Below are 26085 nucleotides of genomic sequence, written 5' to 3'. Positions count from 1 at the left end.
CCATCTCATTACAACAGAAATAAAACTATTGCAACTTGTGGCAATTTAATTAAGATACATGTATTAGAGATTTACGGGTCTCACTAGCACTTTTCCAAAGTGTCTAGAAGAGTGACATGATAAGCATGTCGAGGTGAGGAGACAAAGCCGCAATGCTCCTCAAGGAAATATGCAAATTGTCTCTTCAGAGAGGAAGAGGACTAGGACTCTGGTGCCACCTATTGGAAGTAGCAATCCTAACAATCAATGTCGACCCTTTAACGAGCCTTGTCACATGACTTAGGATAATAGCCAAACCAGAATCTCAATTTGCAGACACTGTTTCGGGGTACTGCCCCTCGTCAGTGCAAAGTGGAGATCTAGTTTGGCTGATTGAGAGGCGTCTGACCGGGATCCAAGAAGTGTTGTTTCTCCTTGCAAATTGAGATTCTGGTTTGGCTATTATCCTAAGTCATGTGGCAAGGTTGGTTAAAGGGTCGACATTGACTGTTAGGATTGGTACTTCCAATAGGTGGCACTAGAGTTCTAGTCCTCCTCCTCTCTGAAGAAACAATTTGCTTAGAAGAGGGACACTACTTCAAGAGTCTAAAACCGATACTGTTATTATTGGTCTGAAAAAAAAAGTGATTACAGTTATTGAAGACAAGTACAGTAAGTTAGTGTAATGTGCACACTGCACGGTCACAGAGCGGCGGGAGATGCGGAGCTCGCCTTTTCATTTTTCCTCTTGTGTCTGCACTTCACCTACTGTATGTTCTGGATGTACACTTAGTGTTCCTGAGGTCCAGATACAATGTTGGCTCTTTCGGCCCCTGTCTGGTCAGTATGCGCCGCTTAGCAGTAGTGTTTCATCTACAAAGAGCCACATACACCAAAAAGCACCATTCACTGCACGGTAGAGACATTGCAGACAAGAAAAAAGAAAGTGTATGAGGAATAGATCGGAAGAGAAGATCCGTAGGTAGGAAAGGACATAGATGGGCATTTTATTACAGAACAGTATGGAACACTCGGTAACCGGCGCTCTCCTCCGGCACTCCACACCGGCGCTCTCCACCGGCACTCCACACCGGCGCTCCACACCGGCACTCCACACCGGCACTCTCCTCCGGCACTCCACACCGGCGCTCCACACTACACCGGCGCTCCACACCGGCGCTCCACACCGGCGCTCCACACCGGCGCTCCACACCGGCACACCACACCGGCGCTCCACACCGGCACTCCACACCGGCGCTCTCCTCCGGCACTCCACACCGGCACTCCACACCGGCACTCCACACCGGCACTCCACACCGGCGCTCTCCTCCGGCACACCACACCGGCACACCACACCGGCGCTCCACACCGGCACTCCACACCGGCACACCACACCGGCGCACCACACCGGCGCACCACACCGGCGCACCACACCGGCGCTCCACACCGGCGCTCCACACCGGCGCTCCACACCGGCGCTCCACACCGGCACACCACACCGGCGCTCCACACCGGCGCTCCACACCGGCACTCCACACCGGCGCTCTCCTCCGGCACTCCACACCGGCACTCCACACCGGCGCTCTCCTCCGGCACTCCACACCGGCACTCCACACCGGCACTCCACACCGGCACTCCACACCGGCGCTCTCCTCCGGCACTCCACACCGGCACTCCACACCGGCACTCCACACCGGCACTCCACACCGGCGCTCTCCTCCGGCACACCACACCGGCACACCACACCGGCGCTCCACACCGGCGCTCCACACCGGCGCTCCACACCGGCGCTCCACACCGGCACACCCGGGGAAGTCTGTCACCCCGGGGCCCACTTAGACCTGGAGCCGCTTCTCAGGGTAATAGACCCCACTATCCGGAGACCAGTCCATCCCTCAGAGACCGCACGGCCGGCTCACACAGCCACATCTCGGAGCGATGTCTCCGGACGGCTCTTCCGCACAGGTGACCGCCGCAGGAGAGGAGCAGCTGCACCAAAAGTTTGAACGAAGCGCAGAATAAAGCACCTGAGGCTCCGCGGCCTCACAGCGGCCGCTCCCCGGCACAGCCTCACCTTCTCCCGGCCAGCCTGCAGCTTCTGGCTCCGCCGCTCGTCCTCGGCCCCTTCCATACTTCGCACTAACTGTCACTTATAAGAACCAACATGGCGCTAACCAGCCCGCCTCATCCGCCAAAAAAAAAGAATACACGGTCGTTACAAAGTTTTAGCCAATCAGCTCCGAGCTATCGGTTATGGCCACGCCTATTAAACGAACTTGTACCACTGAGATCTGATTGGAGGAGAGTTCAGGGTTCACTCACACCGCCCCCAGCAGTGGGCGTGTCCCTCGTTACTATGGTGATTGAATTCCTGAGGTACGAGCTTATGGCTGTCTCTTCCGCAACTTTCCTGCGTGTGGCCACACCCCCAATATTAGACAACCAATCAGAGACGTGCATATGGCTAACCGGGAAATATAAGCTCCGTTGCGGGCAGATCGATGCCGGTCCTCAGCTGTGAGGCTGCCAGAGACGTGTGAACACGAGGCGCGGTTCTGTTACTTGTCGGGTAGCCGCCATAGGGCTTGGTTTCCGGCTGTAGCATTTGCCATCTCCATATTGGGGTTCCAGAAACTTTGTCATCTCTTTATATTTTGAGGAGGTGAAATAACAAAAATATGAAATAAAAAATGCGATTCTGGTTTTATTTTTTACATTCCAGAAAAAGTGCAGTGATAAACAAGGTAGACTCTTCTGGTCAGGCCCTACGCTAATCTAGTAAACATTTCTTAAAATATCCAATACTCTTTTAGGTATATTTTTCTTTATTTTACTTTATGGGAATGAGTCACATACAGAGAATCATTGAGGTTATTTTTTTTTGGGGGGGGAAGAGGCAGAATGGGGAGATTATTACCGGAGGGGGCCTGAGATGGGCATTATCCCAGGATGAGAGATATTATTACAGAAAGGAGCTCATGATCAGAGACATTAAACCAGGAGGGGCCTAGGATGGGAGATATTATTACTGTAAGGGACCCCAAAGAGGGGACAATATACCAGGAAAGGGTCCAGTGGGGGGAACATTATTACAGGAAGGGGCTCAGGATATGGGACATTCTTATGGGAATGGGTCCCGGGTGCAACACATTATTACCTAAAGGGGCCTAGTATGGGGACATTATTACTGAAAAGGGTCCAAGTTTGGGGACATTATTAAAGAATTAGGGACATTATTACAGGAAATGGGCCCAGGATAAGGGAAATAATTACAGGAAGGGGCTCAGGATATGGGACATGCTTATGGGAAAGGGTCCTGGATGCAACACATTATTACCTAAAGGGACCTAGTATGGGGACATTATTACTGAAAAGGGTCCAAGTTTGGGGACATTATTAAAGAATTAGGGACATTATTACAGGAAATGGGCCCAGGATAAGGGAAATAATTACAGGAATGGGCTCAGGATATGGGACATTCTTATGGGAATGGGCCCAGGAGCCAAAACATTATTTCTGAAAGGGGCCCAGGAGGATGGACATTATTAGGCCCCTTTCACACATCAGGTTTTTGCCGTCAGGCACAATCTGGTGAATTTTGAAAAAAAAAGGATCCGGCAAAAGTTGCCGCCGGATCCGCTTTTTTCTCTCATAGAGCTGTATTAGCGCCAGATTGCGACGGATGGCCTCACGTTTCATCTGTTTTTTTGCCGGATTAGTTTTCCCGACGGCCGGAGAAAGCGTACAGAGGAACTCCGGGGAAAAAACAGCCAGCGATGGATCCGGCGAAAAACAGATGAAACGTGAGGTGAAATGATGGAATCCGGCGACGGATTCTGTTTTTTTTTAAAGAAATCATGCATTTTCCATTCTGGTCTCTCTCTCTCTCGCTCCCTTCCCCGGAACAGGAAGTCCAAACTATCCCCGGGTAAAAAAAAAAAAAAAAAAAGGATCCGTCGCATCAGTTTTTACAATTTGCAACGGATCTGTATTTTCAAAATTCGTTGGATTGTGCCTGACGGTTAAAAGCTGATGTGTGAAAGGGGCCTTACTGAAAAGGGCCCAGGATGGGGACATTAGTGCAGGACACGGCCTTGATTGGGACATCACTACATGGGGCAAACGCATATGTCTTTATATAGGATCTAGAATGATACTCGGGCCCATACATTTGGCCAGCATGTAGGGCTAATTCAGGCCTCACTTTTTTTCGTATGGGTGCGATCAGTGCTTTTCAAGGAAATAACTCGCATCTAGTGGCTGTTCACATGTCTGTGGTCAAGGCCAAGTCACAGAGACTTGTCAGTTTTTTTGCATTGGGTGCCTTTTTCACAGGGTGTCTTGAAAATGTGAAGGGTACAATGAAATCTCAAGACTATCAAGAGTCGAAATGTGCTAGAAAGCTTGGTCTGAACAGTCACTGGCCCCTACAGGATAATGACCCAAAATATCCAAGAATGACTAAGGCTACTTTCACACATCAGGTCTTCAGTGGCTAAATCCGGCTAATTTTCAAAAAAATGGATCAGGTGAATGTTGCCGCCGGATCAGGTTTTTTTTTTCCCATAGACTTGTATTAGTGCCGGATTGCACCGGATGACATTGCGTTTCGTCTGGTTTTCGCCGGATCCGGCAAATCTGCTGCTTCAGGTTTCTTGAAAAACTGTCCACTGCAACATTTTTTGTCTCTGGCGAAAAAGCCTGAAGCTTCCGGCTGTTTGCTAGATTGGAAGCCTATGGGAGCCGGAAGGTGCTGGATCCGGAAAAAGGCGGATCCGGCGGCCTGATCTGGTTTTTTAAACTGAGCATGCTCCAAATTTTTTTTAACCAATAATCTAGATAGGCTGGCCAGATCCGTCAAAAAACGGATCCGTCGCATCAGTTTTTCACAATCTGCGCCGGATCCAGTTTTTCCAACATTCGCCGGATTTAGCCTGACACTGAAAACCTGATGTGTGAAAGTAGCCGGAGAAGGCTTCTTCACATCAAAGACAGCTGGAGCCGTTTGCTCATGAGGAGTTGACGAAAATACCTGTGGGCAGGTGCAGAAGAAGTTACAGAAATTGTTTGTTTTCAGCAATTGTCTCAAAAAGTTGTGCAACGAAATATTAAGTTGAATGGGTTGTGGAAGTTTGGCATGAAAGTCTGCAGCTACTGGACATGACAGCAGACTTGTATATCCTCACAGTGAGAACATTGCACACTGTCAGGATTCTCCAGCAGCGGGAGCGGGCAGCCATGTGACCACAAGTACACGATATGCATAACCCTATCCTCATTCCCACACGGCCTCACTCAATACAAGTGAATCGAGCGAGGCCGTGTCAGAATGTGGCCAAAAGTATGCTCGTTGCATATTTTCAATCACATGACCGCCCGCTCCTGGCGCTGAAGAAACCTGATAGCATGCAATGAGCGCGCTGTAAGGAAGGATTCCCTAGTGCGCAGGCACATTGAGTGATTGCAGATTTTCATGCCAAACCTGGGCAACCCCTTTAATAAAAGCTAAGCTTCCTACTTTCTGCAGCAGGTGTATGAATTAGCAGAACAATACACTGATCATAGGTGAAGAAGAACAGATGACATAAGATCATTGTCACTATGAAACGGTACACATAGCTCAGTGATTAGAGCCGCATCCCGGGCGTGGAGAGGGATTGCCACCAGTCACATGCCTTGGATACAAGATTGTTTACAGGTAGAGACAAGCAACAAGTTCTCCAGCTGAGCGACCAGGGCGACATCCAGAAAATCCAGTGCTGGGAATAAAGACGAAAGGATCCAGGTAAATGCACGCTCTTCTATACAGGGACAAGGCATGTGAGAGGCATGGATCAGATCTATTGGGGCTTCTAGTTGTCAAAAGCTGATTTATGGGTTAAGCAGTAGAAAGTGGACCTTTCATGGACCTTTACTTTGGGTCAGACATTGGATGGAGGGACCTGATCATACAGGCTTTCTTTATTAGACAGTCAGATCCTAATGACTTAGGCCTCCTTCCCATTTTTTTCACGGAGACCACTCGTAACCATTATAATGTATAATATAAACAGGAGAAGAGAGTCGGCTCACCCCCTGGGGTGTCCGGAGGCACGGAATAATTGATGCTATAACAGGTGCTGAGGAACAAGGTAGGTAAATACAGCTTCCAGGAATGTCCATTAAGATCCAAAAAGTCTTAAGGTAAGTTCACACAAGACTTTTTTGCTGCATATTTTTGCTGCATATTTTTGCTGCGTATTTTTATGCTAATTTAGGTGCGTTTTTTGGTGCGTTTTTTTTTTTCTCTTTTTCCAGGCTAAGGTCCTTGGATTTTCAGCAGCAAAAACGCAGCAAATAATGATACCAGCAAAAAGTCAATGGGTGAAAAAAATGCAGCAAAAATGCTGAAAGAAGTGACATGCTCTATTTAAAAAAAAAAACGCAGCAAAGCACAAAATACTGATCAAACAAAAAACCAATGTGTGTGCATGAGATTTCTGAAATCTCATAGGCTTTGCTGTTACTGTAAAAAGCAGCTGAAAAGTAGCATAAAAAAGCAGCAAAAATACGCAGCAAAAAAGTCCGGTGTGAACTTACCGAGAAATGTTAAAAACGATCGTAGCTACGCACTGTCATTGTAAAAGCAAACGCGTTTCAGACGCTAACGTCCTTAGCCATTTCATGAAGGTTAGTGAATAGGTCAGTTTAATTACCGTACATGGCAATGAAGACCCTACAGTATGACCGCTGGTATTAAAGTCTCAACACAGGCGAGTAATAAATATACATAAGAAGAAATTAATTTAGTAATTATATTAATGCTATTCAAACATAATGATAAATCAAGTCCTGCCTGAGATGTAAGCCTTCCGATACCCTCCTTTGTAGAAAGCAGATCCACTATGATTAACGGTTCAGTAACTCTCTCCTGCAGTCAGCACCCCGATGGGCTTTTTAACTCGTTCAATCCCAAAGATACGGCATGAGGAGACATCTCACTCATGTTGCTCAGCAAAATATTTGGAAACAGCAGAGCATTTGAATGAGAGTTTTTTAACCTCATCAAATAAATGTCACCAAAATCATACTTTTAATGGTCCCATTGTGTAGCTCAGATTTTGTAGGCTGCATGTAGTACATATGATCAAATAGAATACAAAAGTCAATGGTACCTTGGTTGATGAAATCCGTCTTGTGGTTGTTGTTTAATCTTTATTTTCAGTTTTGAGTTAATGATATGCCCGTGCTCCGGGGCGGCCTGTGGGGGTCTTCATGTGGTGCTCTGATTAGGTATTCATCTGTATGGCTTCTGACAGGTCACTGACCCCTCAGTGACCTGCCCCCTAGTTTATATAATGAATATATGTACATACTTTAAAAAAAAACATCTGTAGGCAGGTGCCAGTCGTGGTACCTGCGCTGCAGCATAATCGCATGTTTAACGTGCAGTTAATAATTGTGCTTGATGTGTTACAGAGGAGTAAAAAAAGAAAATCCATTTTAAAATGGGGTCTGCCACGCCCCCAAAAAAGTAGCAGCTATCGGTGTATATAGAGGTGATCCGATAGCTGCTACTGTGCAGGTACGGGTGGTGCCATCTTGGAGGACTTTTTTTTTTCCTTCTCTAGCCACGGCGCCGCCGGCGCATGCGCAGTAGCAGCTATCAGATCACCTCTATATACACCAATAGCTGCTACTGCACAGACGCGGTGGGCGCCATTTTAGAATGTTTTTTTTTTAATACAAATAATAATATAATAATAATTTTTATTTATATAGCGCCAACATATTCCGCAGCGCTTTACAAATTATAGAGGGGACTTGTACAGACAATAGACATTACAGCATAACAGAAATACAGTTCAAAACAGATACCAGGAGGAGTGAGGGCCCTGCTCGCAAGCTTACAAACTATGAGGAAAAGGGGGGACAAGAGAGGTGGATGGTAACAATTGCTTTAGTTATTCGGACCGGCCATAGTGTAAGGCTCGGGTGTTCATGTAAAGCTGCATGAACCAGTTAACTGCCTAAGTATGTAGCAGTACAGACACAGAGGGCTATTAACTGCCTAAAGTGAATGAGAACATAATGCGAGGAACCTGATTTTTTTTTTTTTTTTTAAATAGGCCACACAGGGATCGTTAGGTTAAAGCATTGAGGCGGTAGGCCAGTCTGAACAAATGCGTTTTTAGGGTACGCTTAAAGCTGTGGGGATTGGGGATTAATCGTATTAACCTAGGTAGTGCATTCTAAAGAATCGGCGCAGCACGTGTAAAGTCTTGGAGACGGGAGTGGGAGGTTCTGATTATTGAGGATGCTAACCTGAGGTCATTAGCGGAGCGGAGGGCACGGGTAGGGTGGTAGACTGAGACCAGAGAGGAGATGTAGGGTGGTGCTGAGCCATGGAGTGTACAAAACATCAAGTACAGTTATTAACTGCACATTAAACACTATTATGCTGCAGCGCAGGTGCCACTGACGGCAGCTGCCTGCAGAAGGGTTTTTTTTTCGAAGTATGTACAGATATTCATTATGTAAACTTGGGGGCAGATTACTGAGGGGTCAGTGACCTGTCAGCAGTCTTCGTTATGGATAGCTAATCAGAGCACCACATGAAGACCCCCTCCAGGAACACCGCGCAGCACGAGCATATCATTAACTCAAAACTGAAAATAAAGATTAAACAACAATCACATAAGATGGATTTCATCAACCAAGGTATCATTTTAATCAGCATAACAGCGCCAACATGACACTGCATGTAGGTTACTGAGCACAATCCAGCTGACTAGTTCCCTTTAACATGACATTTCTATCAATACTCTGTATGATATGATTAGTTCTATCTAGGATTTAGTGGAGATATGTGATGCTAGTCACAGGCAAGATGTGAGGCAGGGTAGTCAAACGTAAACTAAAGGGGAAAGACAAAGGTTTAGTAAGGTAAAAGTCCGAGGTGAGAATACCAGGAAGATAGCGGATCAGAGCAAAGGGGTTAGGCAAATGGTCAGAACAAGGTCCAAGGTCAGGCAGTAATAGATCAGCAGAGTACAGGAATACAAGGTAAAGCATCACCAAGCAAATGCTACACTTGGCAGAGATCTGGGGCTGACATCTAAGTAGCTGGTTAATCATTTAGAACAGGGAACATCAAAAAGAAGCTCAGCACCTCCCAGACTAAGATTGAACAGTTGAGCTGTCTATCAAAATACCAACCACTAAGCATGTCCCTGCAGTAGATTGGCTGACTGAGCTGTCACTTACTGTGCCCAAGACACACTGAGCGGAGGATTTGTGACAGGATATTTACGTGCTATTAGTCTATCAGTCATACATTTAGATTCCGCCACAAAGTATGAAAGTAAAGTAGTGCTACATTTAGTTTTAAAAAATTCCCCCACAGGAATATTTTTGATAACATGTTTTGGATGGCATGATGTAGACAGGAGAGTTGAGTTTGTAGCTATCAGTTTCCTGAATGGTGTAATGATTAGAGTATCCGAATTATTAGAGAAATTAAAGTCCAAAAAGTTAATGGTAGTATCTGCATTATTGTGTAAATTTTAGATTCATCTCGTTATCATTCACGTATGTGACAAAATTCAGAACCTATGGTACAATATCCTCCGATATTTGGAGTAGGTCATCTATAAAGCAACCATAGCACCTGATATCTGAGGCAAAGGGATTAAAGTTGGACAATATGTACATTTTTTCCCATTGTGACATTAATACATTTGCGCCAGAAGGGGAAACACCCGCCCCATACAAGCACCTCTTCTCTGCAAAAAGAAATGACCATTTCAAAAGAAGTACCGTAATTGTGACCAAGAAGAAATTCTACTGACATCCAGATAAATTGTTTGATCTGTGATGGATGAGAACTATATTTACCCAAATGGAAAGACAGAACCTGTAGGGCCGTCCTATATGGAATAAAGGGTAAACTGCAACAATGTCATATGATACCAAAGGGAAATCTTTAGCCCAAGAGGAGTTATCCAGAAAAGCAACTACCTGTTTGGTGTTCTTGATTAATCTGGGAAATTCCATAACAAGGGGTTATGAATATAAATTGACCCAGGAGATGAGCTTTTCATTAAGATTGTTAAAGGGAACCTATCACCTGAATTTGGCGGGACCGGTTTTCGGTCATATGGGCAGAGTTTTCGGGTGTTTGATTCACCCTTTCCTTACCCGCTGGCTGCATGCTGGCCGCAATATTGGATTAAAGTTCATTCTCTGTCCTCCGTAGTATACGCCTGCGCAAGGCAATCTTGCCTTGTACACGCGCAGTATGCTTTGCCCAACTGCGGGCAAAGCCGAAAAGCATTAGTGCGCATGCGCCGGCGCACTATGTCCCAGAACTATTTCGTTGTGTCTCCGTGGTGTTGGATGTTTTGATCTCCCCGAGGTCATTCATCCTTATGTTTATAGTCCTTTTACTAGGCACTGCTCCTAATAGCCAGTTTCCTACTCCACACAGCTGTCTGTGGATGGATACCATGTTTTGGCATAGGTGGTTTTCCTTTTTGGATGCTGCCCTTCCCGTGGTTGTTCCTTCCCGGTGAAAGACCTGGCTATTTATTGCTTGCGTTGAGAAACACGTGATGGTGTCTCCGCAGCTTTTCTACATGCATTTGCATATTTCCCATAAGGGATGGGGGCAGTGTTCTGCATCACTGCGTTGAGAAACACGTGATGGTGTCTCCGCGGTGTTGGATGTTTTGATCTCCCCGAGGTCATTCATCCTTATGTTTACTGTTCCATTGGGGGTCAGCTGCCGCAGCTTCGGGGTCCACCTGGGTTCAAATCTAACCACACCATCAGGGTGAAGAACCAGTTATGCCCCTTCAGGCTCTCCACGGACCATGGCACAGTGGTTCCTCATCCACATGCATAACATAATTCCTCCTTTATAGCTTCCTGAAAATAATCTAGAATAGGCGCTCAAGATTGAATAGGGTACAGGAAGTGGTTCTCGGTGCGAAAAAGGGATTAAAATTAGTCACTGATTCATTGGACTTCAAAGAAAATACTTTTAGGCCTCATACTCACTTGCGCTAGACTTGGATGAGTCTCACACGGCAATACATGGCGCTGCTGCCGACACTCAGATCGGAGCATGCAGCCGCATAGGAATACATGCAGCCGCACGCTCCGCTCCTCTGTGCCGGGTGCAGTGCCGGGTATTGCCGTGCGAGACTCATCCGAGTCTCGCGCAAGAATGAGCACTTAGATGTAAAATAGTACAGGCGCGGACATTTCATTGGTGCCACCTGTGAGGCCGCACAGGGGCCCAGGAGGTATGGGGGCCCATTTCTACCTCCCAAGCAGATGCAGTTTTGCATTTTTAGGAGCTATTGGGCTGCAAAGGGCCCATATGTTGCTCTTGCACAGGGGTCCTTTTCTGTCTGTGTCCGCCAGTGAAATAGTATATTGTCCTTCAAAGGAGCCCAATTTATTCCTTTTCTGCCTCAAATACAGCAATTGTTTTTCTACGACAAGGCAGTTCACAGATAAGTGCTCTAATTTTGGGTGAGTGGGGGTGCAGTGGGTAAGTGCATCATTTAGTGCGTAATTTAGTTATCATTGTCATTTTATCCTCATTGATATAATTACTGCAAACTGTATATTATCTCAGTGGACATATCTCATATCACTTTAAAACAAATTCTGTAACATATTTTTCATAGACACCCAAACATGACAGACCCCTCCTTGGTGGATCATATGACTAGACTAAAACTAAAACTTTTGGAAAAGGTAAGTTAACACATTGAATTTGACTTACTATCTATATCCAAAACTTAAAAAAAAAATCCCGACTAGTGCCTCACAGGACAGACCAAGGTGATGAATAGGCCCTACCATCTGTTGTCAAAAGTTGTGTCAAGATTGAAACTATTGCTCAAATAACCTTTTAGCATGTCTCCTAGATTCTAGACTCTAAGGCCACGTGCACATCTTGAGTATTTGGTGACTTTTTTAACCTCAGAATTTTGAAGCCAAAACCAGGAGTGGGTGATAAATGCAGAAGAGGTGACGTGTTTCTATTATACTTTTCTTCTGATTGTTCCACTAATGGTTTTGGCTTACAAATACTGAGGTAAAAAACTCAACAAATATTCAACGTGTGCACTTGGCCTAAATAACTTAAAGAACAACTTAAGAATTACTCAATTATGTTACTAAACCAGAAATTATTGCAGCCAAATAAATGACTCTGCAAGATTCACTTCTGTAAAAACTGCCTCCTCATCAGGGTCTCATCAACAAATAAGGGGGATGCCTAGGCCACGTTCACACTTTCAGTATTTGGTGAGTTTTTTTCCCTCAGTATTTGTAAGACAAAACCAGGAGTGGAACATAGTAACATAGTAACATAGTTAGTAAGGCCGAAAAAAGACATTTGTCCATCCAGTTCAGCCTATATTCCATCATAATAAATCCCCAGATCTACGTCCTTCTACAGAACCTAATTGTATGATACAATATTGTTCTGCTCCAGGAAGACATCCAGGCCTCTCTTGAACCCCTCGACTGAGTTCGCCATCACCACCTCCTCAGGCAAGCAATTCCAGATTCTCACTGCCCTAACAGTAAAGAATCCTCTTCTATGTTGGTGGAAAAACCTTCTCTCCTCCAGATGCAAAGAATGCCCCCTTGTGCCCGTCACCTTCCTTGGTATAAACAGATCCTCAGCGAGATATTTGTATTGTCCCCTTATATACTTATACATGGTTATTAGATCGCCCCTCAGTCGTCTTTTTTCTAGACTAAATAATCCTAATTTCGCTAATCTATCTGGGTATTGTAGTTCTCCCATCCCCTTTATTAATTTTGTTGCCCTCCTTTGTACTCTCTCTAGTTCCATTATATCCTTCCTGAGCACCGGTGCCCAAAACTGGACACAGTACTCCATGTGCGGTCTAACTAGGGATTTGTACAGAGGCAGTATAATGCTCTCATCATGTGTATCCAGACCTCTTTTAATGCACCCCATGATCCTGTTTGCCTTGGCAGCTGCTGCCTGGCACTGGCTGCTCCAGGTAAGTTTATCATTAACTAGGATCCCCAAGTCCTTCTCCCTGTCAGATTTACCCAGTGTTTTCCCATTCAGTGTGTAATGGTGACATTGATTCCTTCTTCCCATGTGTATAACCTTACATTTATCATTGTTAAACCTCATCTGCCACCTTTCAGCCCAAGTTTCCAACTTATCCAGATCCATCTGTAGCAGAATACTATCTTCTCTTGTATTAACTGCTTTACATAGTTTTGTATCATCTGCAAATATCGATATTTTACTGTGTAAACCTTCTACCAGATCATTAATGAATATGTTGAAGAGAACAGGTCCCAATACTGACCCCTGCGGTACCCCACTGGTCACAGCGACCCAGTTAGAGACTATACCATTTATAACCACCCTCTGCTTTCTATCACTAAGCCAGTTACTAACCCATTTACACACATTTTCCCCTAGACCAAGCATTCTCATTTTGTGTACCAACCTCTTGTGCGGCACGGTATCAAACGCTTTGGAAAAATCGAGATATACCACGTCCAATGACTCACCGTGGTCCAGTCTATAGCTTACCTCTTCATAAAAACTGATTAGATTGGTTTGACAGGAGCGATTTCTCATAAACCCATGCTGATATGGAGTTACACAGTTATTCTCATTGAGATAATCCAGAATAACATCCCTCAGAAACCCTTCAAATATTTTACCAACAATAGAGGTTAGACTTACTGGCCTATAATTTCCAGGTTCACTTTTAGAGCCCTTTTTGAATATTGGCACCACATTTGCTATGCGCCAATCCTGCGGAACAGACCCTGTCGCTATAGAGTCCCTAAAAATAAGAAATAATGGTTTATCTATTACATTACTTAGTTCTCTTAGTACTCGTGGGTGTATGCCATCCGGACCCGGAGATTTATCTATTTTAATCTTATTTAGCCGGTTTCGCACCTCTTCTTGGGTTAGATTGGTGACCCTTAATATAGGGTTTTCATTGTTTCTTGGGATTTCACCTAGCATTTCATTTTCCACCGTGAATACCGTGGAGAAGAAGGTGTTTAATATGTATATATTATATATAGGAAGAATCAGAGGAAAAGTATAATGGAAACACATCACCACTAGTGATGAGCGAGTATACTCGTTGCTCGGGTTTTCCTGAGCACGCTCGGGTGATCTCCGCGTATTTGTTAGTGTTCGGAGATTTAGTTTTCATCGCGGCAGCTGAATGATTTACAGCTACTAGCCAGCTTAAGTACATGTGGGGGTTGCCTGGTTGCTAGGGAATCCTCACATGTAATGAAGCTGGCTAGTAGCTGTAAATCATTCAGCTGCTGCGATGAAAACTAAATCTCCGAGCAGTCATAAATACTCGGAGACCACCCGAGCATGCTCGGGGAAAGCCCGAGCAACGAGTACACTCGCTCATCACTAATCACCACATTTTTCACCGCCTCCTGGTTTTGGCTTACAAATACTGAGGTAAAAAAAACTCACAAAACAATCAAGATGTACACATGGCGAGTTTGATGAGCACTTGCCTATATCTACAGCCTCTTTCACACGTCCAGATAATTTCGGTACCGGAGAAATCGGTACCAGAGTTATCCGTGTACGTGTGTCCGTGTGCTCACGTAGCACATCAGTGTGGCACACGTGTGGCACATGTGCGGCAGCCGTGTGCCGCCCGTGTGCCGACTGAGGACCACACGGACCGTGCAGGAGACAGCACTACAGTTAAGCGCTGTCCCCTGCGTGTGGTGCTGAAGCAGGCATTCATTCCTTCTCCCCAGCAGCGTTCGCTGGACAGAAGGAATGAAAAATCAAGGTTTTTTTTTGTTGGGGGGGGGTTAAAAATAAAGTTTGTGGGTCACCTCCCGCCTCCCATCCCCTGTGCGCACGCCCGCTTGCCGAGAAATACTCACCCAGCTCCTGCGATGTATGCTCTCAGCGCCTCACATTACAGTGATGAATATGCGCATATCCGATTCCAACATGGACAGTCTACATACGTATAATATGCTCGTCTGAACGAGCCCTTCTAAGTGTTGTCAGCGTCAGACCTTCCTGGGACACAATGTAATGAGAGAAGGAATGGTATAAATGTAAGAAAACAGTAAGAACACAATTTAAAGCTGTACTGTTGTTTCTGAATTAAAAAAAAACAAACAAAAAACTTTTATCTTGTCATTATAGAGATTAGAAAATGAGCGTGATATTGCGGATGATTCATCTGATATGGACCCACTGACAGCAAGTAAGAATTCAGTGCAAAATTTACTTGGCTTCTTTTTGCAGAGCATAGGTTTGATGGTTGCATGACGTGAACTTGGGCCATCGGTGACAGCTTGATTAGGAGCCAAAAGTAGAGAATTCTATTTACCTGATCATGAGAATTGTTGGAGTCTATTAGAAGGCCATCATGTAGATCGCCCGTGGTGCAGAGTGTACAAATGCAGCACTAGAGAACATCTAAAACAACTAATCAAAGATTTATGTTTCATAAATAGGCCGTCTGCAAAAAAAAGAGGCCCAATAATGGTCAATAACTAGGGTAAAGCATCTATGGCCACATTTATGCCAGGGGAGGCTCACACAACCAGTTTTTGCACATCTGAGAAAAATAGTCCTATAATTCTGATCAGAGGGACATCAGTTTTTCTCGGACGTGAAAAGGAAAAAAAAAAAGTGCTGTCCGATTTTTTTAATTGACCCATAGACTCGCATAGCCGACTTTGATTTGACACTTGCATCAAAATTGTACATACCTCCAACTTTTCTGTGGACCACTTGGTCAGAGGAAAAAGATGGAATATGTGCACAGTCCCATAGAATATCATAGGTAGGAGCGCTATCTGTGAAAACCACCGATAGCACTCGTGCGAGAAAATTAGTAGTGTTCACGAGCTGTAACAGTTATTCTATGTGTTGAAGTTCTTGAGCAAAACATCTGGTATTTATGTAGCAAATCAAGAAGGATTTACTATATTATGATCATGCTTTATTTCCAGGGAGCTATGATGGTCAGGAGGAGGCTTTACAGTCCGCACTGCGCCGGAGAAAGGATCTGTTGCACAAATTACGAGTAAGTCAATTAAATCTATGGACTATATGAAAATGTAAAACATTTTAAGTCTTGCAAGGATGTACTGAGCCGCGCCTCTGCTTGGTTTGAACAGTCATTTTATGCTGATCGACTCCCATTAATATATTGTCCCATTACAGATATCACTTATTATGACTCTTAACCCTTTAAACATAGGAGCAACAGCTCTTAGAGGAGATAGCTCGGCCTCATACCTGGGAAGGGACACGAAGGAGAAAAGTCAGTGTAGATCAAGTTCCCCCCTTACATGTGTATCACACAGCGGCTCCTCCAGAACCTCCTGTGCGCTATTATCCTCCACCACCTCCACCTGAACCGCCAAGGATTATTCAGCAACAGGTATGTTCTGAAATATAGCATAGTGGACTCATTTTTTGGTTCACTTCTATTTTTTTTTTTTTTAGTTTATTACATTAAAAATAATAATACTGCAATACCTTACTAGTGATGAGTGAACGTGCTGGGATAAGGTGTTATCTGAGCATGCTCGGAAAGTAACTGAGTGACTTCAGCGTTCTTGGATAGTATGTTCGAGTCCCAAGTGGCTGCATGTCTCGCGGCTGTTTGGCAGCTGCAACATATGTGGGGATTGAATACAGTAACAAATAGGCAATACAGGGGTTTTATAATGGAAATGTACCAAGTTCTATAAAAAAATATAAACGCTCCATTCTGGGTCATATAGAGGGACCAAAGAGCCCCTTCATTACGTCTATATATCCTACTATGTCATAAAAAATGAGAACCTAAGAGACCTGGTAGAGTCAATAGGTTCAATCTGCGCCCTAAGTTCAAACCCCACCAAGGACAACATCTGCAAGTAGTTTGTATGTTCTCTCCGTGTTTGCGTGGGTTTCCTCCGGGTTCTCCGGTTTCCTCCCACATTCCATAGACATACTGATAAGGAATTTAGATTGCGATATTATAAAGATTATTATTATTAAAATACACAATAGCAATCTGCTTTGTTTTTTTTTTTGCATTTTTATTATGGTTTTGTGTCCCCTCCCCCCTCTTTTTATGCAGTGGTTTTTTTTAATGCTTTTTTGTACAGAAATGCAGCTCTTAAAATACAAATGCTTACATGCGCTTTTCAAGTTTCTTATAGACCTTTAGGATATGTGCACACGCTGAAGATTTTGCTGCGGATCCGCAGCGGTTTCCCATGCGTTTACAGTGTAATGTAAACCTATGGGAAACAAAATCCGAAGTGCACATGCTGTGGAATAAACAGCGCGGAAACGCAGCGGTTTACATTCCGCAGCATGTCAATTCTTTGTGCGGATTCCGCTGCGGGTTTATAAATGCTCCATAATAGAAAACCGCAGGAGTAAACCCGCAGCGGAATCCGCAATAGAAACCGCGATAAATCCGCAGGGGTTTTGCACTGCGGATTTATCAAATCCGCTGCGGAAAAATCCGCAGCCCTCACAGATACGTGTGCACATATTCTCATGGAGGAAACAATGCAATTTCACAGCACCTTTAAACACACAGAGGGTACGACTTTTCAGGAAATCACATCCACTTTGCAAAAAGCTATTGAATTTCCGCACAAAAAAAAACCCTGCAGCGTTTACATTATTGAAATATGGCCTCAATTTGGAGCTATAAGTAAAATATGCTTACATATCACTTTTCACATATATCTATAACTATATAATTTCACCTTCTATTAAATGGCATCACACGTCACCACACAGTTTTCATCACCAGTACCAGACACATCATCTGATGGTTGGTGTTATTAGTCTGGCAGGGGGCCAATATCCATGGCCCTATCTCAGCCTATTATTGTCAGCCCACAGCAGTTTTGTTTAGTCTGTGGTGGTTAATAAAAGTAAGGGGGACCCCACGTAATTTTTTTTGGGGTCCACCTTTTTAATAACCAGCAAAGGCTATGCAAACAGCTGTGAGCTGTTATTAATAGGCTGAGAACCTTTTTTGGCTATTGGCCCCTTCCCATAATAACACCAGCCCTCAGCTGTCTGCATCCCTCTCTAGGTTGGGAAAAATAAGGGGGACCCCACGCCATTTTAAAACAAAAATATTTATGTAAAGTGTGCTGTTCTCAGAAGGCGGGTGCTGACTCCACCTCTAATCAGTGTTGCCTGGTAGCGCTGAGCGCAAGGGAGACCAAGCAATGATCGTGAGAGTTGGATTCAGCACCCTACAGAGCTAACTGTACTGCTATTTTCCCAGACGCTGGTACGTGTCACACTGATGGTGACACACAGATGTCACCAGTGTGCATGTGTGCGGAACGTATTGCGGACCGTGCTGGTGGCAAAAAATGGATATGTCTAGCTGTTTTGCACACGGATGCATAGTCTGTGTGAACACTCTGATGTGCACAGACCTATAGATTTGAATGGGTCTAAGGCCGGGGTCACACTTGCGACTGCAATGCGAGAAACTTGCGCCTCAATACCTGGCGCTGCCGCTGGCACTCAGGACCGGAGTATGTGGCTACATAGAAATACATGCAGACGTACACTCTGGTCCCAAGTGCCGGCGGCAGTGCCGAGTATTGATGCGAGAGACTCACGCGAGTTTGCAGTTGCAAGTGTGACCCCGGCCTAAGTGTGTTAGGCTGGTTTCACATGTTCGTCTTTGTGCGCAGCGTTTGATCCGCATAGATCCGCATGCGTCATGCGTACATATATTTAACATGGTGTACGCCTGGACATGCGTTTGCATGCTTTTGAGTATGCATGCATCGTTTCACGGTGTGCAGCTGGGCGCAGCGAACGCAACATGCTTCATTTTTTGAGGCGTCAAAAATTTGTCAAATATGTGCAGGCATGCGGATGAGTGCGTTAAAAAAGCGCATTACTGTCTATGGGTACGCATGCGTACGCAAGGACATGCGTTCGATGCGCTTGTGAACTTTGGACTGCGCATGTCCAGGAACTGATGGAGACACGCCCTCCTGGAAATATTGAACACATGCGCATAAACAACGCAAAAAACGCATACAAACGCATCCACATGCAGCATTTTTTTTTTTTTGCCGTCATGCGTAAGCTGACACGGATAAAAAACGCTGCGTAAACATGTGTTTGCATACAATTTTGCATGCGTTTGTGCATGCAGATGATACACTGCGCACATATACGCAGACGTGAACTTGGCCTTAGTTTCTTCAGTTAGTGTGAAAACTTTGACCACACGTTCTGGAGACCCTGACATGTGAAGGGGGCCTTACACAGTATAGTACCAGTGGTGCAATATTTAACAAGTGTCTTATTTTGAGAAACTTGCTTCAACGCCACTTATGGAATTGATTGTAAATAACATTTATAACTTTAAAAATTATTTTATTTTCAGTTACCCCAGCAGCCAGCAACTATAATTCAGCAGCTACCTCCACAGCAACCACTGATCACTCAGATTCCTCCTCCACAAGCCTACCAGCCGCCACGCTCAGGGAGTATTAAAGAAGGTAATACATTGGCTACACACTTAGGCCACAGTCACACGTTCAGTATTTGGTCAGTATTTTACCTCAGTATTTGTAGGTCATAACCAGGAGTGGGTGATAAATGCAGAAGTGGTGACGTGTTTCTATTATACGTTCCCTCTGATTGCTCCACTCCTGGTTTTGGCTTACAAATAATGAGGTAAAATACTGAACATGTGAACGTGGCCTAACCGTCCCTGATGGGGAGAATGTCTTTTTTTCAACTTTGTCTAAACTCTTCCCTCATCTTCCATTAGCTGTAACCTTTGTATTTTTTTTTTCTTTGACAAAGCCACATAAGGGCTTGTTTTGTTTTTGACTTATGAATGATTTGTGAAAGTTTCACCTCAACCTCCCCCTTCTTAGGCTGCCGTCACACTAGCAGTATTTGGTCAGTATTTTACCTCAGTATTTGTAAGCCAAAACCAGGAGTGGAACAATTAGAGGATAAGTATAATAGAAACATCTGCACCACTTCTGCATTTATCACCCACTCCTGGTTTTGGCTTACAAATACTGAGGTAAAATACTGACCAAATACTGCTAGTGTGACGGCAGCCTTAGCCTGATTAAAGGGACACTGTCACCTGGATTTGGAGGGAACAATCTTCAGCCATGGAGGCGGGGTTTTTGTGTTTTTGATTCACCCTTTCCTTATCCGCTGGCTGCATGCTGGCTGCAATATTGGATTGAAGTTCATTCTCTGTCCTCCGTAGTACACGCCTGCGTAAGGCAAGATTGCCCCCGTGCAGGCATGTACTACGGAGGACAGAGAATGAACTTCAATCCAATATTGCAGCCAGCATGCAGCCAGTGGGTAAGGAAAGGGTGAATCAAAAACCCCAAAACCCCGCCCTTATGGCTGAAGATTGTTCCCTCCAAATTCAGGTGACAGTGTCCCTTTAAGCAAACTCCTCAGTGTCCCTCCTCCCTGCTGCTACTAAAATGTCATAGTGCTCAGTATAAGCTGCAGCTGTCAATCAGGCTGCGCAGGTAGAGATTGAATCCACTTGCACTCTTTATTTCTCACCCTTTAGTTGGGACCCATGTCTTGAGTCCAAATTAATATTAATACTAGGATTGAACAGACATTTTGAACCTGGATTTTCATAGTGAGCACACCAGTTTTATCAGGTCTCAGAAATCTATTTAATAATATATTGTTTGAGTTGTGAAATCTAATGACTGATCTGCTTTAAGCCTATTTCCAAACTACCCAATCCTACTCCTGGCTAGCTGTATTTGTCTAAAATCGCCTTTTCTTCTTACAGACATGGTAGAAATGATGCTTATGCAGAATGCCCAGATGCACCAGATCATTATGCAGAACATGATGCTAAAAGCACTGCCCCCCATGGCCTTGTCACAAGCTGCTGGAAATGCGCCACCAGCGCCACCGCAGACACAAGTACGCTTCTGCCTTTTCTATATTTTTATATTCTTACAATGTAGCAGTTGTTGTTATTTTACAGGATGTTTTTTTCAACTGCCAAAGTATTTGTTACTTGCAGGTAAAGTTATTTTTTGTGTGTGTGTGTGGTTTTTTTTTAGCCTGCAGATTAATCTGATATCTGCAGGTTACTAACATTATTTTCCATGACAGGTTCCCTTTAAATGGGATCTGTCAGCAGGTTTCTCTATGTAATCTGAGAGTAGCATAATGTAATCGCAGAGACCCTGATTTCAGTTATGTGTCACTTATTGAGCTGCTTGCTTTAATATTGATACAATCCCAGTTTTCTCTGCTGCAGATCTGGCAGTTCTCTGAATGCTGAGCTCTTTATAATCGCGCCCACACCACTGACTGGCAGATTTGTGTACACTATATATTGAAAAAAACGGAATATCCACCAATCAGAAAACGGTATATCAAAGCAGGGTGTGACTAATATCAAAATTAACTTTTAATATATTTTTTTTGCTAAAAATGGTATAACTAACCACACAAGAACAACAAGAAAAATTTACATAAAGGACTCACAGAAAAAATTCCCATTCAAAGGGAATGAAAAAAACCACCAAATCCCCGAGATCTTGTAAATAACCATTTGTATGTCAATCTCTTAGGGGAGAAAAATCAAATCATATGAGAAAACACATGACACGTATAATCACAAACAGCATATCTTATCTCCATCCGTCATATGAAAATGCAGTGACAGTGATTGATGTATAAAAATTGGAACGATTTCACCTCTGGCCTTCCTTTTTTCGGTATGGGTAAGACCACTCAATACTTGCACAGCATCTGGGAGGGGGGGCACACAATTCTGGCCACACACATACCCGCCCACGCTGTCAGGAAAAATCATCCAACCCCAAAGTAGAAGACACATTTCCCTACGCGTTTCGTTATATAAAACTCGGTTTGTGATTATACGTGTCATGTGTTTTCTCATATGATTTGATTTTTCTCCCCTAAGAGATTGACATACAAATGGTTATTTACAAGATCTCGGGGATTTGGTGTTTTTATTTTTCATTCCCTTTGAATGGGATTTTTTTCTGTGAGTCCTTTATGTAAATTTTTCTTGTTGTTCTTGTGTGGTTAGTTATACCATTTTTAGCAAAAAATATATTAAAAGTTAATTTTTATATTAGTCACACCCTGCTTTGATACACTATATGTTGACAGAAAGCTGCCAATCAGTGGTGGGGGCGGGGTTAAACAGAGCAGGTGACTAGGAGGCAGGAGACACCTAGTCCTGCAGTGATAATCTTGTGATGATAAAACACCGATTTTTTTTTTTTTTTGAAACGGCAACACAGTCCACTAAGTGAAATCACTAGAATCAGGGTCTCTGCTCAAAGATCAAGCTGCTCTCAGATTAAATAGCAAAAATTTGCTGACACATTCCCTTTAATTATATTCACAAATATCTGTTATGTAATATTGTATACCTCTTTTAACATTTATTGCACTTTTTAACAGTTCTTCATCATTTTAGGATCTTCATATTGGGAACCCGGTCATGCTGAAAGCTGAGAAGATCCGTCCATCATCCGTACACCATCACCACCACTATACACCACCAGGCCTTCCGCCTGCTGCCCCCACAATGCAGCCGGCAATAGGATATCCTATGTGGCCTCAAATGATGCCATCAAACAGCATGGGGCAAGCGGGAGGGTTTCCTCAGGCCGTGCACCATGTCACCGGCCCAACTACTACACTTCCAGCAATGCACATGTAAGTCAGCTGCACATTTCTTGATGGAAACCCCAATATATGTCACTGTATGAATCAGCGTCATTTCTCAGGAACCCGGTGCGTTCGTTCTTCCTTTTTGTCCTCTGATAATGTTTCCTATTTTAAGCGCAGTAATGGATGGAATATCAGCCAGAGTCCCGAGCGCACTATAAGACCATGAGCTGACCAGGGTAGGTGGCAAAGATCAATCCGATTCATGCTTTATTATAGAGATTTATACTTTACACAAAATAAAATGCTCTTCCAGTGTTATATTACCGGAAAGTATGCAATAGTGATGAGCGAACGTGCTGGGATAAGGTGTTATCTGAGCATGCTCGGGTCCTAACTGTGACTTCGGCGTGCTCGAAAAACATGTTCGAGCCCTCGCGGCTGCATGTCTTGTGGCTGTTAGACAGTCATAACAAATGCAGGGATTGTCTAAAAACAGACACTCTGCATGTGTTGTCTGTCATATTTTTCGAGCACGCCAACGACTCTCAGTTAGGACCCGAGCATGCTCAGATAACAACCTTATTCCAGCACATTCGCTCATCACTATTATACCATGCTGTAATATATGAAGCTTTTACTATCCAATTGTAAGATATTTGGTTTACTCCTGTGGATTTCTATAATGGAATGGGTACAAAAACGCTGCAGATCCGCAAAAGTGACATGCTACTTCTTTTTTTTTAGAATTGAGAGTCCTCAGCGGTTGATACCTTTTAATGGCTAACTGAAAAGATGGTAATAAATTGCAAGCTTTCGAGACTACATACGTCTCTTCATCAGGCAAAGACTAAAACAAATTCTGAAGAATCAAGCATGCTACTTCTTTTAATCTGCAGCGTTTCCGCACGGAATTTTCTGCACCACTAGCACAGCATTTTTTTTTCTCATTGATTTACATTGTACCGTAAATCACTTGCGGATCTGCAGCATTTCTGCACCGCAAAAAACGCTGCGGATCCGCAGGAAATCCGCAAAGTGTGCACATACCCAAAAGATGAGTTGGGGGTGGGGGTGGGGGGGTGTAAATAACTAGTTTCTTAAAGTGTCTTTTACTTGAAACTTGGTTGGTTCACCTGAGTTTATAGACATTGTGTGCACATAGCCACTGAGCAGAAACTCTCCAAATCCTCATCCAAAAATATAGAATTTTTGCTCAGTGTCTGCTCCAAAAACAATACGTTATCACATAGCCCTTCAATGTACTTTCAGTACCTGCACTTCTTCTTTGGGCGCATCTTGCATGATATAACGTTGACATGCAGTTCCTCCTTCTTGTGCCGTATCATACGATCCACCCTTTGCCGGGCTCTGGATTCAGACAGAACTGGAGGAACACATCAGTGAACGTGCTGGGATAAGGTGTTATCTGAGCATGCTCGGGTGCTAACCGAGTGTCTTCTGCCTGCTCAAATACTAGGTTGGAGTCCCGCGGCTGCATGTCTCGGGGCTTTTGACGGCAGCAACACATGCAGGGATTACCTGTTTGTTAGGCAATCCCTGCATTTAGTTAGTAATATTAATTGAATACTAATTTAATACTAATTATGATGTATTATATGTACAGAAATATTAACTTTTTTATTCTTTCAATATTTTCTTTTAGAAAATCACTTGTTCAGCCAGGAAATAACTTTTTTGATTTAGCACGAAGCAATTTATGTAGGAATCCTGTCGACCACACAGCGATATTCTCATTTAAATGCAGCAACATCTACTAGGAGAATCACCGGAGAGAGCTGCTGTCGTCATTCTGAAGAGATACCTCTGACAATGTGCGCAAATGTAATAAGAAAAGCCAAACGACTGTACAGAGATACAAATAAAGCAATTGGTCGTATTACGTATTTTATTAAAATGTACAAAGCGGGTTTCAATGTTTTTAATTATTAAAAAGGAAAAATACGAACAAGTTTGGAAAATTCTGAATTGAGAAAGGATGGGACGTTTTGTGCATAGTTTGAAAAAATGTCCACTTGCCTACCGTTAGCCATGTACACACATCAAACCATGAAGAAGACACCCAGGGGCGATGAATCATTGATCATGGTTGTGCACGTTATTGCAAATCGGCTCCATTCAACTCAATGGGGCAAAGCTGCAATACCCGACAGAAACCAAAGTCAGAGGTGACGCCCTGCCTTGTTTCTCTAATCCCGGATAACCCTTTTAATGAGAGTTTGTACATAGGATCGAAACACTTACTATGACTATATCAACCTCAAAGTCTTAATTAAATGGGAAAACACTACTACTTGACCAACCCCTTCTTAAAAGAGAACTGGTCATGTAAAATAATGCTATTAACCAGCACATTTGGGGTTAAACTGCAGATTAAGGCTGCCGTCACACTACCAGTATTTGGTCAGTATTTTTCATCAGTATTTGGAAGCCAAAACCAAGAGTGGGTGATAAATGCAGAAGTGGTGCATATGTTTCTATTATACTTTTCCTCTAATTGTTCCACTCCTGGTTTTGGCTACAAATACTGCCAAACTCTGGTGGGGGAATGAAGTTCCATCAGACATCCACATTTCATCTGAGGGAAGTATGACCGCTGCAGACTATCAGCAGCTGCTGACGGTTTTGCCAGGTGACAGCTGCAGCCAATCAGCGGCCACTGTAGCACTCACTCGTGTAGCGCTGGAATGACACTAGTGCAAGAGGCGAGTATACTGTTTGTTTTTTTATTTTACACTAGAAACTACAGCATTTCGGAATAGGTTTTCCAAGCAGTAGACAATCCCTTTAAGCCTGAGTCACCTGGTAATAGACACTTCATGTATTCAGTATAAAACAGAACTAGTATTGTAAAATACTTATTTATTCATAAATACATTCACTTGTATCATTACTTTTCTTGTTTCAAGTAATTACATTGTATCATCCGCGGTGCTCAGTTCTCAAGTTCTGGTTTACATGAAAAACATCTCTGAGCCTTCATTTAAAGGGAACCTGTCACCCCGAAAATCGCGGGTGAGGTAAGCCCACCGGCATTAGGGGCTTATCTACAGTATTCTGTAATGCTGTAGATAAGCCCCGGATGTTACCTGAAAGAGGAGAAAAATACGTTATATTATACTCACCCAGGGGCGGTCCCGCTGCTGGTCAGGTCAGATGGGTGTCTCCGGTCCACTGCGGCGCCTCCTATCTTCATTACAAGACGTCCTCTTCTGATCTTCAGCCACGGCTCCGGCGTAGGCGTAATTCTCTGCTCTGTTGAGGGCAGAACAAAGTACTGCAGTGCGCAGGCGCCGGAAAGGTCAGAGGCCCGGCGCCTGCGCACTGCAGTACTTTGCTCTGCCCTCAACAGGGCAGACAAA

At 44.0% G+C, this 26085-nt stretch overlaps 2 protein-coding genes across 5 annotated transcripts in view; one reads left to right on the top strand and one right to left on the bottom strand.

The window, feature by feature from the left end:
* PCNT (pericentrin) overlaps positions 1–2198 on the bottom strand; it is a 159775-nt gene extending 157577 nt beyond the window's left edge. For all 4 annotated transcript variants that reach the window (XM_069733270.1, XM_069733273.1, XM_069733271.1 and 1 more), the window contains exon 1: positions 2054–2198. In XM_069733270.1, the coding sequence (XP_069589371.1) occupies positions 2054–2110 (57 nt within the window). In that variant the 5' untranslated portion in view covers positions 2111–2198. The remainder of the gene's footprint in view (positions 1–2053) is intronic.
* Positions 2199–5683: 3485 nt separating this feature from the next.
* On the top strand, positions 5684–24632 carry C7H21orf58 (chromosome 7 C21orf58 homolog). Its single transcript, XM_069733269.1, has 10 exons — positions 5684–5764; positions 11658–11727; positions 15188–15248; positions 16003–16076; positions 16254–16436; positions 19428–19542; positions 20832–20968; positions 22509–22750; positions 22883–22941; positions 24369–24632. Exons 2-9 carry the CDS (start codon positions 11668–11670, stop codon positions 22929–22931), a joined length of 921 nt encoding a protein of 306 aa, XP_069589370.1. The 5' UTR covers positions 5684–5764; positions 11658–11667; the 3' UTR covers positions 22932–22941; positions 24369–24632.
* The last annotated feature ends 1453 nt before the right edge of the window (positions 24633–26085 follow it).

Source organism: Ranitomeya imitator, chromosome 7 (genome assembly GCF_032444005.1).
Source record: "Ranitomeya imitator isolate aRanImi1 chromosome 7, aRanImi1.pri, whole genome shotgun sequence".
Lineage (NCBI taxonomy): Eukaryota > Metazoa > Chordata > Amphibia > Anura > Dendrobatidae > Ranitomeya > Ranitomeya imitator.
Note: the sequence above shows the minus strand (reverse complement) of the source record. Positions and strands in the feature narration are given on the sequence as shown.